The 14,087-nt window shown below is 61.7% G+C and overlaps 1 protein-coding gene across 1 annotated transcript; it reads left to right on the forward strand.

Annotated features, from left to right (window-relative positions):
• The first annotated feature begins 5,195 nt into the window (after nucleotides 1–5,195).
• On the forward strand, nucleotides 5,196–13,559 carry MCAM (melanoma cell adhesion molecule). The gene is made up of 15 exons (XM_042832006.1): nucleotides 5,196–5,289; nucleotides 8,552–8,679; nucleotides 8,749–8,968; nucleotides 9,042–9,112; nucleotides 9,196–9,283; nucleotides 9,373–9,552; nucleotides 9,641–9,768; nucleotides 9,856–10,018; nucleotides 10,107–10,228; nucleotides 10,336–10,474; nucleotides 10,565–10,686; nucleotides 10,774–10,909; nucleotides 11,573–11,714; nucleotides 12,044–12,161; nucleotides 12,803–13,559. Exons 1-15 carry the CDS (start codon nucleotides 5,196–5,198, stop codon nucleotides 12,830–12,832), a joined length of 1,881 nt encoding a protein of 626 aa, XP_042687940.1. The 3' UTR covers nucleotides 12,833–13,559.
• The last annotated feature ends 528 nt before the right edge of the window (nucleotides 13,560–14,087 follow it).

Raw genomic sequence — 14,087 nt, forward strand, 5'->3', positions numbered from 1 at the left:
TGTGCTCCATTCATTCCTCACTCCTTGCTATGGGGAGGGGCCCTGTGAACCCCATGCACCTGCATCCCCTTCCCTGCTGCCCGGGGGGCACAGAGGAGGGCCAAGAGTTGCAAAGCTTCTCCTTCCTTGCTCCTTTCTCCTGCAGGGATGTGCAAAGACCTGGAGGAAGAAGCACCCTGAGAGGAGCACAAGGGGCTGCAAACACCCGGGGGGGAGGTGTCACTGAAACCTGTGGGGGGCTTGGCAGCCTGCCACCCCCTTGGCAGGCTCCCCCCAGCTGTCCTCACACTTGCTGGAGGTGTGGGCATGATGCCACCGCCTTGCCAGCTGTGCATGGCAGCTGCCTGGAGCAGGGCAGGCTCCTGCTGCTCAGACCTCATTCCACTCATTGAGTCAGGGCTGCGTTGTACCTTTGGGGTGTAAGAATTGGAGTGTGGGTGCATCATGCCCGGGGCTGTGCTGGCACCCAGCCCTGCTGTGAGGCTGCATCACTGTCTTCCTAGCTCTGAGCTCACTGCAGCGTGTCGGGAAGCAGCAGCAGTCAGCCTGGGCTGTTCCAGAGCTAAAAGCAAAGAGATGAAGCATCCCAGTGCTGGAGGAGCTCTCTGGTTGTCCTGGCTCTGGGGGGTGCATAACACTGTGGGGCCCAGCGTGCTGCTGTGGGGGTGGAAGAGGAATGGGAAAAACAGAGAGACAAAGGGTTGGCAGCCCAGCCTGCAGCTGCACAGGGGGGAAATGATGCTGAGGAGGGGGGAAACGGCGCCGGGGGCCACCACGGCTCCCACCTACGCTGCCTTGCAGGAGGACACAGCTTCCCCAGCCCCAGCATCTCCTCCCAGTGCTGCCTAGGGGCAGGAAGGGTGGTACTGGGGTGTGGGTCCTGCTGGCATCTTGCCCCGGCTCTCAGCTCTGGCTGGGCCCATGGAACTTTCCCCAGGGTGCTGACCCCATACAGGAGCAAGCTGGCTAGCACAGCACGGTGACACGCACACAGCCCAGCTGAGGCTGCTCTCAAGGTGCCCAGCTGAATGCCCCAGCACAGCCCCGTGCTCCAGGTCAGGCTCATTTCAGCACATCCACTCCAGGAATGTCCCCGTCCCCATCTCCAGTTGGGCTCTGCTCCAAAGCGGTGTGCCTCGCTCTTCCTCCAGCCTCCACCTCTGGGTAGAAAGGAGCCGTGTCCCCCTGCATCCCCACTGCAGGCAACCACCATCCATGGGCTGTGGCGATGGGGAGCCCGAGAGCTGTAGGAAAAGGAGCTGGGATCTCTCAGTCCTGTTGGAGCCCAGCCAGGCAGCCCTGGGAAAAGCAAGTCCTCAAGCATGGGAAAGTCCTGTGAGGAGAAATCCCTGCCTGGCCCCACAGCTCCCATGGGTGCAAGTGGCCTGGCGTGTCCCCAGCGTGGCGGGTGCAGGCAGGGGGGTGGCATGTGGACAGAGCCCTGCTCGCCACCCTTGCCCTCTATTGAGCAGCCCCAAACCCTGCACAGCATTGAATGCCCCCCCCCCCCCACCCCCCCCAAATCTGGTGACGCTGTGATTTTTTGGCTTTTCCTTCCTACTCAGTGACACGAGCTGGGGAAGCCCGGTGACGTGGAGAGCTGAGACCTCGGGTGCCCATTCCACTGGGAGCTGCAGTGTTAGCAGGGGGCAAGGATGGAGCGTGGCCGGGTCCCTGCCCGTCCCTGCACCGTGGGACCCCCAGCCATCCAGCCCCATAATCCACCCCATTGTGCAGGCGGGTGCCCGGCCCCGGCCCATCTGGCGCCAAGACAATGGGGCCTTTTTCCATCCGGCAATAGCCGGGGGGAGATGAACTCAGCATCTTCCGAAGGAAAAGGCCTGTTTATAAATAGCTGTCCCTGCTCTGCCGGCTTCCCCCAGCCCCAAAGCCTTCCCTTCGCAACTGCGGGACGCTCGGGGCTGAGAGAGGATCCTTGGGCACAAACGTGATGGTCGTCCCAGTTTGGCTGTGCGTGTGCAAGTGAGAGGGCAGTACGTGGCCGTCTGCACAGCATGCAGGGCTGCACCTGCTCTGGGCTGCAGGGAGCCCGCATCCATGATATGGGGTGAGCATCCAGCCCTGGATGTAGGGCTCCTTCCCCCATGCCTTGGTGGTGGCCCCCAGCCGGGTAAGGTTTCCCCTTCATTCCCCAGCTGTCCTTGTCTGTCTGTGCTGCGTGTTCTCAGAGCAGGTTTGCATGCCCCAAAGCCCTTCCCCACCGTCACCGGGGCAAGAGTGGGGCAGGGTTTCCCCTTTGCCATTTCAGCTCCTTTTTTGGGGCTTTGCCACTACTCGGCATCTGCAAAGCTGCCTTCCGTCCCCAGGTGCACAAATCCAGATGTCATCTTCCTTCCTCCCTCCGCCCGCTCCCAGCCCCTGCTAAACAAAGCCCCGTAGACATGGTTGGTAACCCCTGTAGAAGGGAGAGCGAAGGCTTAAAGGAGCACTGAGAGCCCAGCCGAGCAAGGGAGTTTTCTGCTGAGCCATGGGACATCGCATAGGGCTCTGGTGGAGGCGCAGGTTGTCTGTGTGCTCCTGGCACAGCTGATGCTCATCCCTCACCCTCCACTCAGGATCACAACCTCACAATCCAGCCCAGGCTGCGATCGATCCGTGCATCCCATGAGCCCTACAGCTGAAACGCAGCCCCAGGGGTTTCTCCCCGGAGGCAGTGAGCCTCCTATGGCTGAGTGCTGGCCCCACTCCCAGCCCTTCTCTCAGGAGGGGCCCCTTTCACCCCAACGGTGTTGTGTGAAGCGGCGCAGGCCTGGGCAGATATGGCAGCCGGCTTCCATCCTCCTTTCATCCACTCCGAGCGCAGGAAGCCGTGCCTGCAGCACTGCATCACCCAGCACCCATCATCAGCCTTCATCACCCATCATCATCAGGGCGAACGCTCAGCTCCACGCGTGGCCCTTCCTGCAGCTACCGCTCCCCAGCAGCAGCGCAGAGCCAGGTGCAGGGAGGAGCAAACGCAACAACAACCCGCCTGCAGCTGGGGATGCTGAGTGAGACAGCCCTGCTGTGGGCACGCTGCCTGTGGGGCTGCCCCACACCTCGAGCAGAGGATCCGTGCCACTGACCTCCCCACTCTGCCTATGTGTGCGGGACACACTGCCTGTGTGTGCAGCCCCAAGCACGGCGCATGCTGTTTGTTTGCATAGCAGCGAGCGGGGGCCGAAGCCAAATCCATTAAGCAAGCAAATAAATAAGAAGGCGTGAGATAAAGCAGCTGAAGGCAGCCCGCCTGCTGTGCTCCCTGCTGAGCCTGCACCCATTGGGTGCCAGGTGATTTCACACCTCACCCGGCTCCCAAACCCATTTTCCCCAGAACCATGAGGTTGGTTGGGAAACAACAAAACCATAGGGAAAAGTTCTCTTCAAAGCGAAGCGCCCCGAAAAGCAGAAGGCACATGGAAGCTGCTGTAGGCTGGCACCCGCAGCCAGGCTGTTTTCTCATGGGAGTGGCATCGTCCTTTCCCAAGGGCTGGGAATTTTTGTTTTGCTTTATTTTTAACGGCAAATAAAAGCTCGCAGTGGAACAGAATGCAGAGCAGCGTAGCAGCCAGGCTCTCCCACTTGTTTGCTTGCAGCGTTGGGTTCTTTCTCTGCCCTCACCGGGTGGCACTGCTTGGGTTCATTCACGCTGCTTCGTACAAAACGAGCAGAGCACGGGGCTGTGATGCAGCATTGGGGGAGAGGAAAGCATCCAGGGACCCCCAGCCCTGGGCAGCCCGCGGCTATGTGAGCATCTCCACCATGCACCCATAGGGGAGCGAGTGAGGCTCTGCTCCATGCACTTGTTCCTGGAGGGCCGCCCCTCCACACAGCAGCGCCGGTCCAGGAGCCTTATCATTGCCCAGCACTGCCATTTTAAGTAACTAATCTCGCCGGGAAAGAATTTAATCATTTCCGATGAATCATCGAGTCCATTTGGCTGGGGAAGGGTTTTTGGGGGGTGGCTGCTCCGGCACGCAGCCAAAGGCAGGAGGGGGGCATGGAAAGAGCCGATGGCATTGCTGGGGTTGGGGGGGGGTGAGAATGGGGATGCTGGGGGGACTGATGGCGTGGAGAGAGGCTGGGGGGAGCCTGGGTGGGGTGGGCAGAGGTGTGCAGTCCCCCAGGACCTGCGCTGCAGGAGCAAAGAGCAGAGGTGCAGAGCTGGAGGAGGGCACTCTGTCTGCAGCAGGATACGGGTCAGAGAGCTTTGGGTGCAGATGGGGGGAGGGTGGGAGGCAGAGGAGGGCTTCAAGGGAGCAGGGAGCTCTGGTGCTTTGTCCCCCAGCACAGATTCTGGTGGAGAATGGGGACAGCGAGGCATGCAGCAGTGCGGGGGACAGGAGTTGGGGAGGGTGGAGGGGGGGAAGTTGCTCTGCTCCCTGGGCTTGCACTGGGTCTCAGTGGGGTTGGGTTGGGGACGGGTGATTTCCCCTGGATAATAGCAGCCTTGTCCGCCCCACCGCCCCCGGGCCGGCCCCCAGCCAGCCCTCTGCCCCGGCCGTGCAAACCGCGGCTCTTCCACAGCCGCCCCATTCAGCAGCTGCGCGGGGGTTGGGGGGCAGCAGTGCGCCGTGGGGGCCCTCCGTGGGGCTCTGCTATAGGGACGGGCATCTGTTATAGAGCGAGCATCCCTGCCGCTACGGAAACCAGGGTTTAGGGGCAAAGCCACAAAGAAGGGGGTCTTCATGAGGTGTCCCCTCCGCCCCACAGCCCAAGCAATGACAAAAGGCGTTTTGTGGTCCCACTGTTCCCGAGCCCCCCTCCGTGGCTTCAAGGTGAGCCGCCGCTTTGGGGGTTGCTCCGCTCGACGGGGATTGTGCCCCTATCTGCTATTCCCGAAGAACGGCACCCCAACCCCCAACCCCCGAGGGGTTCCCACCTCCAGCGCCTGCCTGTCTGCTCCCGACAACCTGAGCAAGCCTGGGCAGGGCGGGCGGGGCGGCAGGAATGAGCCGCAGAGGGACCCGGCGCCGGAACCGAACCGAACCGGGGTGGTGACGGTGGGAGGAGAGAAGAGGGGAGAGCAGCTCGGCGCCGCGCGACCGCTGGGGGGGGATCAGGGGCTGCGGGCGGGGGGCAGCAGCACCGCGCCTTCCTCCTCCCCGCCTTCTCCTCCTCCTCCTCCTCCTCCTCCTGACGTCAGCCCGCGGGTCCCGTTCAGTCGCTGGCGGGCGGCGGCGGCGGCAGAGGGCATGGCTGGGGGGGGGGGGGCGGCCCCGCGCTGGGGTTGGGGCTGGGGGGGCGGCTGGAGCTGCTGCCCCCTCCTGTGCCTCCTGCTGTGCTGCGGTGAGTGGGGCAGGGTTCGGTGGGTGGGTTGGGGGGGGGTCTGGGAGCACCTGAGGCGGTGCGGGGCTGTTTGCGGGGTGTGGCACCGGGAGCACCTGGGGGGATGGGGGGGGGAAGCGGAGAGCGTCTGTTTTTTGGGGGATGCAGCCCGACTGGAGTGGAGCGAAGGGTGCTTCGCTGTTGGGATGCGGTTGGTTTGTAGGGTGTCTGCGGGATGGGAGAGCGCGGGGTGTGGCTGCTCTTGGGGTGCTTTTGGGGTGGGACGCGGCGTGCAGCCGCTTTTGGGGTGCAGCTGCTTGTGCAGCAGGGCACGGAGGGGCGTCTGTTTTGGGGTGCAGCGTGGAACGCGTCTGCTTTTGGGTGCCGACTGCTTTTGGGGCGTGCTGCGGGGTGCGGTCCCCTGTGAGATGGGAGATCGCAGGGTGCAGTCGCTTCAGTGCTGGGAAATGTTGCTCTGCTTTCGGGGTGTGAGGCATAGGTGTCCCCCCATGAATAGGGCGCCCCTTCCCCACCGATCCCCTCCTCGTGCCTGGGATGTGACCAGACGCTGCTCCTGCAGTTGGGCTGCGTGAGGCTGGGTGCTGTGCTGCAACCCCTCCTCAAATGGAGCCGAAGAGCCCCGCGGGCCGTTCCCCCGTTCCCCACTCCCGGGCTGAATGCAGACGGCCGGGGGAGCTGACGCCCTTCGGGCACCGCCTGGCCAGAGTCCAGGAATGCTAAAACCGTGGTGCGGGGGAGCGGGGTGGGAGCAGCCCCCGCCCCCCGCCCCCCCCCTTGTCCCCGCCCTGCACGTCCCCAGGCTCCGCTTCAGGAGTGGATCTGTGTGTGCAGAGCTGGGAGTGCCCCGTGCTGTCCCTGTTGCCGCTTTGCAGCCCCCTACAGCAGCACAGGACGAAGGATGCTCTCTGCATCCCCGGTGGCCTCGGGCAGGTGGCTGGTGGTAGCCCCACTCCTGTGGCTGTTCTCCGTGGGGCAGAGGTGAGGGCAGCGTGCCTGCACGTGTGTCCAGTGTGCAGCAGGGTGCATCGGTCAAGCTGTTAGGAAGCATCCACCCCTTTCCTTCTAAGGAGTTTTTCCCCGAGCGCCGTGTTTCTCTTGGCTTTTTACACTTTCTTTTTTTATCTTCTTTCCAGTCCGTTTTCCCTTGGTTTATGGGCTGTGCTTCCTGCTCCACACCGTGCCCTCCCCATACCGGGGGTCCTCACGCTTTGCCCTCTGCCAGCCTGCAGCACAGCACGGGGTAACCCTGCCCTGACCGAGGCCTGGGTGCTGCTGTGGGAGAGCTGAGAGCTGAGCTCCCACCCCCGACCCGTGCTGGGATCCCCTTCCTCGTGGCACACGTGCCGAGCACAGCACCCATTGGTTGGCAGCACAGCGGTGTTGGCGAGCAGAGCCTCGGCGAAGGGTTTGATGCTTCCCAGAAGCACGAGGGGCCGCGGCCAAAGCCTTTCCCAGACAGGCTGGGGGGTTGCTGTGTACCTCCAAGTGGGGGTTTATGCAGCGGGGCTGTTGGCATCACACTGTTGGAGAGGGGTTGGGGTTGGAGAAGGTGTGAGGTTGGCCATTCCTGTTGCACACAGCTGGGGGAGTTTGCTGGGACGGCAGCAGAGCATTGCCTCCGTCACCATCCCTGGCACAGCACGGAGCTGGCAGCAGCTTCTCCCCCCCGAGAGGGAAGCAGAACCCCTCTGCAGCCCCCCACCGTGCCCTTCTGCTCCGTGCGCTGCCCGCACACCTCTGCTCTGCAGAAAGCTGCTGGAGGGGCCGTGCTTCTCCCCACCCCCTTCCTCTGCTCTAAAAGCAAATCTTTGTTCTTGCGGAGCGCTGGCTGCCGGCCGGCTGTCCGCCAGCCAGATGGAAAGGCACGGGGGCTCTCCTCCCTTCCCGGCTCGCTTGCTGCAGGCGGCCCCTCCGCATCTCGAGGTCTCCCGTTGGAGCTGTGCCAGGCACTCAGAGCTCACTGTTACGGGCTGGAGCTCAGCTCTGCAGCCTGTGAGTGGCTGATAGTTTTCCAGCCCTGCCCCGGTGCCTGGGTTGCTGGGTTGAGGGGGTGTCCTTGTGTCCCCATCTAGCGGTGCCTGCGATGTCATCACCAGGTGCTCCCTGCAGCCCGGTGCCTGGCTGAGCCCTTCGCCCTGGGTATCCAGTTTGTCGTGGAGGAGGTGGGGAGCAGGGAGAGGTGGGGAGGGGGCTGCAGTCTCCCTGTTCGTCTCTTCAAGGGCAGCGAATGAGCAGGAGGGGTGCCTGCTGCCAGCCCCGGATGCCAGCCATTCCCCAGCTCTGAGTTCATGGTTTCGGCTGCTTGGCGGCCAGGACGGGGGCTGTCATGCTGAGCTGGTGAGCTCTGAGAGCTGCAGCTTTCCTGCCACAGCACTGCCTCTGCCTGGGGCTGGGGAGCAGAGCCTGGCATGCCCAGGTCTGCGGGTGCCCAGCTGTGCCAGGTCAGGGCCAGGTGCCTCCGGTTATGCATTCAGCCCGGTTTCCTGACCCCAATGCACGCTTTATCTCTGGGGCTTTCAACTGTTTTTCCAACTCCTCCTTTCCTGCACGCTGTTTTGCTTGTCCCTCTGCTTCGTGCCAGCTGTGCTGCCCCTATAGAAGGGCTGAGGGTAGGAATGGGCTGCTGCAGTGCCCTGGCTGTGCTGGTGGTGTGAGCCAGTGCCTTGGCTGTGGCAGAAAGGGCTCCTGGCTGCATTTTGGGGCCGTGCCACCACGTGCCCACTTCACACAGAGAGCGTTCTATGGGCACGGTGTTACCCTTTGAAGCTGCTGCCCGTGTGAGGCTGTCACCAAGCAGTGCTATCAGGTGGCTGTTGACACAGCTGCCTTCCTGCAGCCCTCTTATCTCTCGTTCTCATACGTGGGCTGGGCAGGGGGTGCTGCACTGCTGGATGAATTCCTGGGCTCCTCATTGCCATCCCAACCTGGGGGAACTGCATGGGGCATGCACACCTCATTGCTTTATTGGTGTGCCAGCCATGCTGTGTCGCAGCTCTGCTCTGTGCTGTGTCTGCCTGGGGCTGCTCAGCCATCAGCCCCAGTGCAGGGCAGCTCTGTTTCAGGCCCTGGATCGATAGCCATTACCTTGGAGCATGGCCGGGTGCTCCATTAGTGCTGCAGGCAGGGATATAAGAAGGAGCTCACCTTGGGTGTGTTGGAGGGAGGGCGCTGGGGCTGCTGGCTCTGTGGGTGGAGATCTGCAGTCCTGGGGTAAGCCTCTCTGTGCTGGGGATGTGGTGTGAGGGTGCTGTCCCTCCCCCAGGTGCAGCTGGCAGGTTGGAGGTCTACATGCCAGCAGTGCTGGAAGTGGAGATCGGGAGCACGGCCAGGCTGGAATGCAGCTTCTCCATCCCTGGAAACGTCTCCTTCACCTCCGTCGAGTGGTTCTATGTGAGTGCTGTGGGGTTGGGTGGCCGACGCGGGGCTGTGTCCAGGGCTCTACATCACGTTCGTCCCCAGGTCAACCACGGTCACTCCAATCGGGTGAGGCTGTGTGTCATCACTGCCAGTGGGGCACGGATAGATGAGACAGAGTACAGCGAGAGGCTGTCGGTGGGGGAGGACAAGGCCCTGTCCATCAGCAAGGTGACGAGGCAAGACAACGCCAGGACCTTCATCTGTCGGGTTGGGGCAGACGGCCAGGGCGTGGGGGAGAACCACACCGAGCTCAGCACCTACAGTGAGTGGTGTGGGGATGGGGATCCTGTCCTGTTCCTATGCATCATCCTAACGCGTGGAGTGGCTTCTTGCAGAGATCCCCGCGCCCCCTGAGATCGCGCCCAACTCTGCCGGCATCCCTGCGCAGAGCAATGACATTTCAAAGGTGAGGAGAGGTCCCCAGTTCCCCATCCCCATAGGGGCACCCCCTGGGCTGTGCCATGCCCACGGTGCTCCCCGCTGCTGCAGATTGCTCAGTGCACGAGCGAGAACAGCTTCCCGTCCCCCAACATCACCTGGTACAAGAACGGGGAGCCGCTGCTGCAGGAGGAGGACAGTGAGTTGGGGTGGGGACGGGGTTGGAGAGGGACGGGATGATACCCCTCCCTGCTTGCGGGCTGGGAATAGCGGCTGCATCTCCTGCAGAGACAAAGATCCTGACCACGTTGGTCCGCCAGTCGAATGGGCTGTACACGGTGGTCAGCACGCTCTTCAGCAAGGTGACACGGGAGGACCGCAACTCCCTCTTCCACTGCACTGTGCACTACTGGCTGCGGGGACAGATGCGCACGAAGGACTCTCCGCGGGTGAACATCACCGTGTTCTGTGAGCTGGGGCTGGAGGCTGTTCCCGGTGCTGTTGGGAGTTGGGGGTGAGACCCACATCCACTCTGCCCTTCTTCCTCCTCATACAGACCCCACAGAGCATGTGGAGCTGCGCGTGGTGACCGGATCGGGGATGGTGAAGGAAGGGGATGATGTGAAGTTGGTCTGTGATGCTGATGGCAATCCGGCGCCTGTCTTCACCTTCTACAAAAGAGAGGTGAGGGGGGGGTTCTGGCCCCTCTCCCTCGGCGTCTCCTGTCCCAGGATGGAGGGGCTGAGGGCTGTGCTGTCCCCATGCCTGCAGCTGGAGGACAACTGGCAGGATGTGACCTCGCTGGCGGACACCAACAGTGGGGTGCTGATGCTGCACGATGTCAACAAGAGCAGCAGTGGTCTGTACAGGTGCCAGACGCTGGACTTGGATGATATGACACAGCGTGAAGGGGATGTGGAGCTGATGGTGAACTGTAAGGCTGGGGGACAGGACACTGCACACCCTGTGGGTGGTACCCCTTCCCTCTGCTCATGCTGCCCTGCTCCCCATCCTTCTCCTAGACATCGAAGGGGTCCAGGTGAAGATGGAGCCGTCCTCACCCCTTCACGAAGGGGACAGCGTGAGGCTGAGCTGCAGTGCCCACAGCCCTGTTGCCCTGGACTACCAATGGAGGGATGCAAGGGTGAGCGATGCTCGGGTACTGCTATCCTGGGGTGCCCCATGGTGCCCATTCCTGCCATGGAACGTGGGAGGTGCTGAGCCCCAGCCTTGGGTTTCCCCCTCCAACAGGGCAGGAAGGTGGCAGAAGGCAACCAGCTCCTCTTGAGCAACCTCACCTTCGAGACCTCCAGCAACTTCAGCTGCAGAGTGCAGGCACGCAGCGTGCCGGGACTGGAGCAGAGCAAGCAGGTGGCCGTGGCTGTGCAGGGTAAGGATGGGCACGGGGGGTGAGCTCCTTGCTGCTTCTATCAACCCCGTCCCACGGGGAGAAGCAGGCGCTCACTGTCTCTCCCCGCAGGGAAGCCGCGCATCGTGGCCATCAGCTCCCCGCTGTACGTGCGGCAGGACGAAGTGATCAACCTGACCTGCAAGGCCATCGCCTTCCCCCGGCCCTCCGTCCAGTGGAGCATCAACGGGACGGTGAGGGCTGGGCGGGGGTTGGGGGTGGCTCTCAGGATAAGGGCTGTATTTGGGTGCTGAGCTCTGTGCTTTCCCGTATCCCCACAGACCCATGAGTACGTGGAGAACCAGCACATCGCCAGCAACCTGACGGTGCGCGTGAGCCACGACCTGCTGCGGGCAGGAGCCATGTGCCGGGTGTCCAACGCGCTGGGGGTCAGCGAGAAGCACATCCAGCTGCTGGGTGAGCCCCGTCTGCCCCCATTTCTCCTCTGTCTGCTCTGTGCCACTAAGAGTCATGCTGCTTTCTTGCCTGGGGAGGGAGCCTCCTGCATCTGCTGCTCCTCTCCCTGTTCAGATAGGGGATGAGGCTCTGACTCCACCTGCAGAGGTGGAAAAGCTGCTGCTTGGTCTCATCCCACTGCCCAGCAAGGGCAGCTAGCTTTCTGCAGGACAGGGGAACAAAGGGATGACTTGCAGGAAACACTGTGAGCCATTGTCCTGCAGCATGACTGGGAGCTGGGAGCAGAATGCAACGTGTGGCTGTGTGGGTACTGCTCTATAAGAACATATTTGGGTTGGATATGTTGGGTATCAGGAAAGATTTCTTCTCAGAAAGAGCGGTTGGGTGCTGACTCAGGCTGCCCAGGGAGGTGGTGGAGTCACCATCCCCAGAGTTCATCAACAACTGTGGAGATGCGGCACTTTGGAGACGTGGTTGGGGCTGGATTTGGTGATGTTAGAGGTCTTTTCCAACCTCCGTGATTCTATGATTTCTGCGCTGACATCTGCATCCTACAGACAGCAGGGAGCCCTGTGATGCTGTGCTGGGGCAGGAGCTCCTTTTCTTACCCCTAGGAGCACAGGAGGTTTGATGCATGTTCACCTCCTCTCCTCTCGCATCTAGATCAAAAGACCTCGGAGAGCAAAGGCATCATCATCGTGGCCATCATCGTCTGCATCCTCGTGGTGGCCGTGCTGGGCTCCATCATTTACTTCCTTCACAAGAAAGGCAAGATCTCATGTGGCCGCAGCGGCAAACAGGACATGTAAGCACCGCCGCCCTCGGGGCAGAGCCGCTTTGCCATCACCGCCGCTTCCCATCCCATCCCACCTCACCCTGCCCAGCACGGCAGTCTGGGCCGCTTCCAGCTTCCAGCGGTGAGGAAGGAGCAGAGCTTTAGAGCAGCCAAACATCCCCAGGGAAGGGCCGTACAGCCCAGGGCTTTCCCCCAGCTGGAGCTTTGTCCCCAGCTGTCCCCTGCCCCATGGCGTCCCCCGAGGCGGAGCCCGGGGGCTCGGTTGGCCTCTCTTCCCCCCGGCCACGTGCCCTTGGCTATGGCAAAGATGTCTCAAAATTGTCACCTCCCTCCCCTAGCACAAAGCCAGAGGCACGTAAAGACAAGAATGTAGTTGAAGTTAAGTCAGATAAACTTTCCGAAGAGGCGGGGCTCCTGCAGGGTGCCAACGGCGAGAAGAGGTCGGCTGCTGACCAGGTAGGACCGAGCATCGTGCGCTGGGGCCAGGGTTGTGCTGCAGCTGGGCAGCAGCCAGAGGTGCTCCAGGTAACGCTTTCCTCCTCTCGCAGCTCTCCCCACCCTGCATGGGCCTCCATCATCCATCAGCAGCGCACGAGGAGGGGCTGGGAGGGAGGGGAAGGGGTGGATGTGCTGCTGCGAGGATATGCAGGGCAGCTCTGCTCTGCGCCAAGCTTGGCACCTTGGGGAACAGCTGCCTGGCTGTGTTCCGTGCTGGCTTCTCCTGGGGTTGCCCCAGGAGCATTGGGGGGAAGCAGCTGCACCATCAGCCCTGGCAGAACTCAGCCTAGTGCAGGCTGAGATGGCAATCCAGGGCTGAGAGCCCCCCCGGGGGGCTGCAGGAGCTGTTCTGAGTGCCTGTGCCAGGCAGTCACCGTCACCAGGGCCGGGCTCTGTGTGCTCATCATGGGATGCAGCACTGAGCGGGCTGCCTTAGATTAGAATGGCCCCAGCCCCCCCTCCTGCTGCCAGCACAGCTCACTGCTCCCTGCCCCGTGCCCTGGGATGGTGCACACTCCTGTTCTTACCCCCCGCCTGTTCTGTTTTGTTTACTAACTGCTTTCCTCTCCCCCCGCTTTTCTCTTTCTGTTGGCCTGAAGAGCGAGAAATACATCGATCTGAGAAACTAAGAGAGGGCGATCTCCGAAGTGCTTTCTTCCTTCGATCCTTTCCTGCTCTTGGACGGCCTTATCCCACCCTGCCCCACACCTGGGGGGCACAGCCAGAGGCAGCGACCCCCCCTGACAGCTCACAGCGGGCTGGCGGGTTGTCGGCTCAGCAGCAGCCTTCGCTTACTGCTACAGAGAAGCCAACAGCAATACTCACACCCCACTCGGCTACCTACCTGATGGAAGGGTTGGAGGCTTTCCTTGTTTCTTTTTCTCGACGTTTTTGTTTTGTTTTGGATTTGTTTTTAATGGAAACCTGTTCTGTAAGTGTGTGAGGAGGTTTGGATGAGTTTTACCCCAAAACTTGGCTCGGAAAAGCTGAGGGGAGGTCGCTTTGCCAGCAGGATGCCCCAGGCAGCATAGAGGCACGGGGGTGTGCAGCTGGGAGGGGAAGGGCTCTGGTAGGGGATGGGGGAAGGCTGTGCGAGCCCTTAATGCAGGGCAGGGCTTTGCTCTCAGACAGGTGCCTGAGCTCTGAGCTGCCCAGGATTTGGGCTTCGCTGAGCAGGGGAGGGAGGTGGGATTGCTGCAGGATGCGGCTGCTGGCGGCGCTGGGCTGAGCCTGGGTGTGAACCGAAGGAATGCGAGGTCAGCGCCAGGCAGCGACGGCTCAGGGTTGGATTTTTTTGTCCTTTTTTTTTTCTTCATTTCATCATCTTTCCTTTTTCTTTTTTTCTCCCTCTCTCCTCCCCCTGTCCCCCCTCTTTTTTCTATTTCATCCCCCTCTCCCCCTCTCCCCTTTCCTCCTCTCCCTCTCTCCCCCTCTCTCCTTCCCTTTTTTTTCCCCCTCTTTCTTTTCTCTTTTTCTCTCCTTTCCTTTCCCTTCCTCCCTTTTTACCCCTTCCTTCTTCCTCTCCTGCCCTTCTTTTTCACTCTTTGCCTATCATGCATCAGCCCCAGGGAAAACTCCTTCATTACTTTCTCCCCTCCTCGGTCCCACAGGAGGGATCAGGACAAGCAAAGGCGGGGCCCGGGGGGGGGGGGGGGCGGGGGGGGGGGGCCCGGCCCAACCCAGCTCCCCTCTGCCCCCCCTGCGCTGCAGCAGGACCTCAGGTCACCAGGAGGAGGGACAGATTTCCCCCCCCCCCCACCTCCGGAGCTGTAATCGTGAGCTGCAAAGTGTTGTCCAAACAGAAGCTTTGGTTTATATATATTTTTGTTGGATGGTGTGTACATTTCCAGAAGTTTTTTTGTCTGATATTTGCGAGGTTTTTTT

The sequence above is a fragment of the Centrocercus urophasianus genome, unplaced genomic scaffold (assembly GCF_019232065.1).
Source record: "Centrocercus urophasianus isolate 14NV4802_14NV808 unplaced genomic scaffold, USGS_Curo_1.0 seq_37, whole genome shotgun sequence".
NCBI classification, from domain to species: domain Eukaryota; kingdom Metazoa; phylum Chordata; class Aves; order Galliformes; family Phasianidae; genus Centrocercus; species Centrocercus urophasianus.

Excerpts from the sequence above, each read along its gene's own strand:
- MCAM (XM_042832006.1), top strand. The coding sequence starts at position 5,196 with ATGGCTGGGGGGGGGGGGGCGGCCCCGCGCTGGGGTTGGGGCTGGGGG. Across the intron at positions 5,290-8,551 it reads GTGCCTCCTGCTGTGCTGCG|GTGCAGCTGGCAGGTTGGAG; the intron begins GTGAGTGGGGCA and ends TCCCTCCCCCAG. Across the intron at positions 12,162-12,802 it reads AGAGGTCGGCTGCTGACCAG|AGCGAGAAATACATCGATCT; the intron begins GTAGGACCGAGC and ends GTTGGCCTGAAG.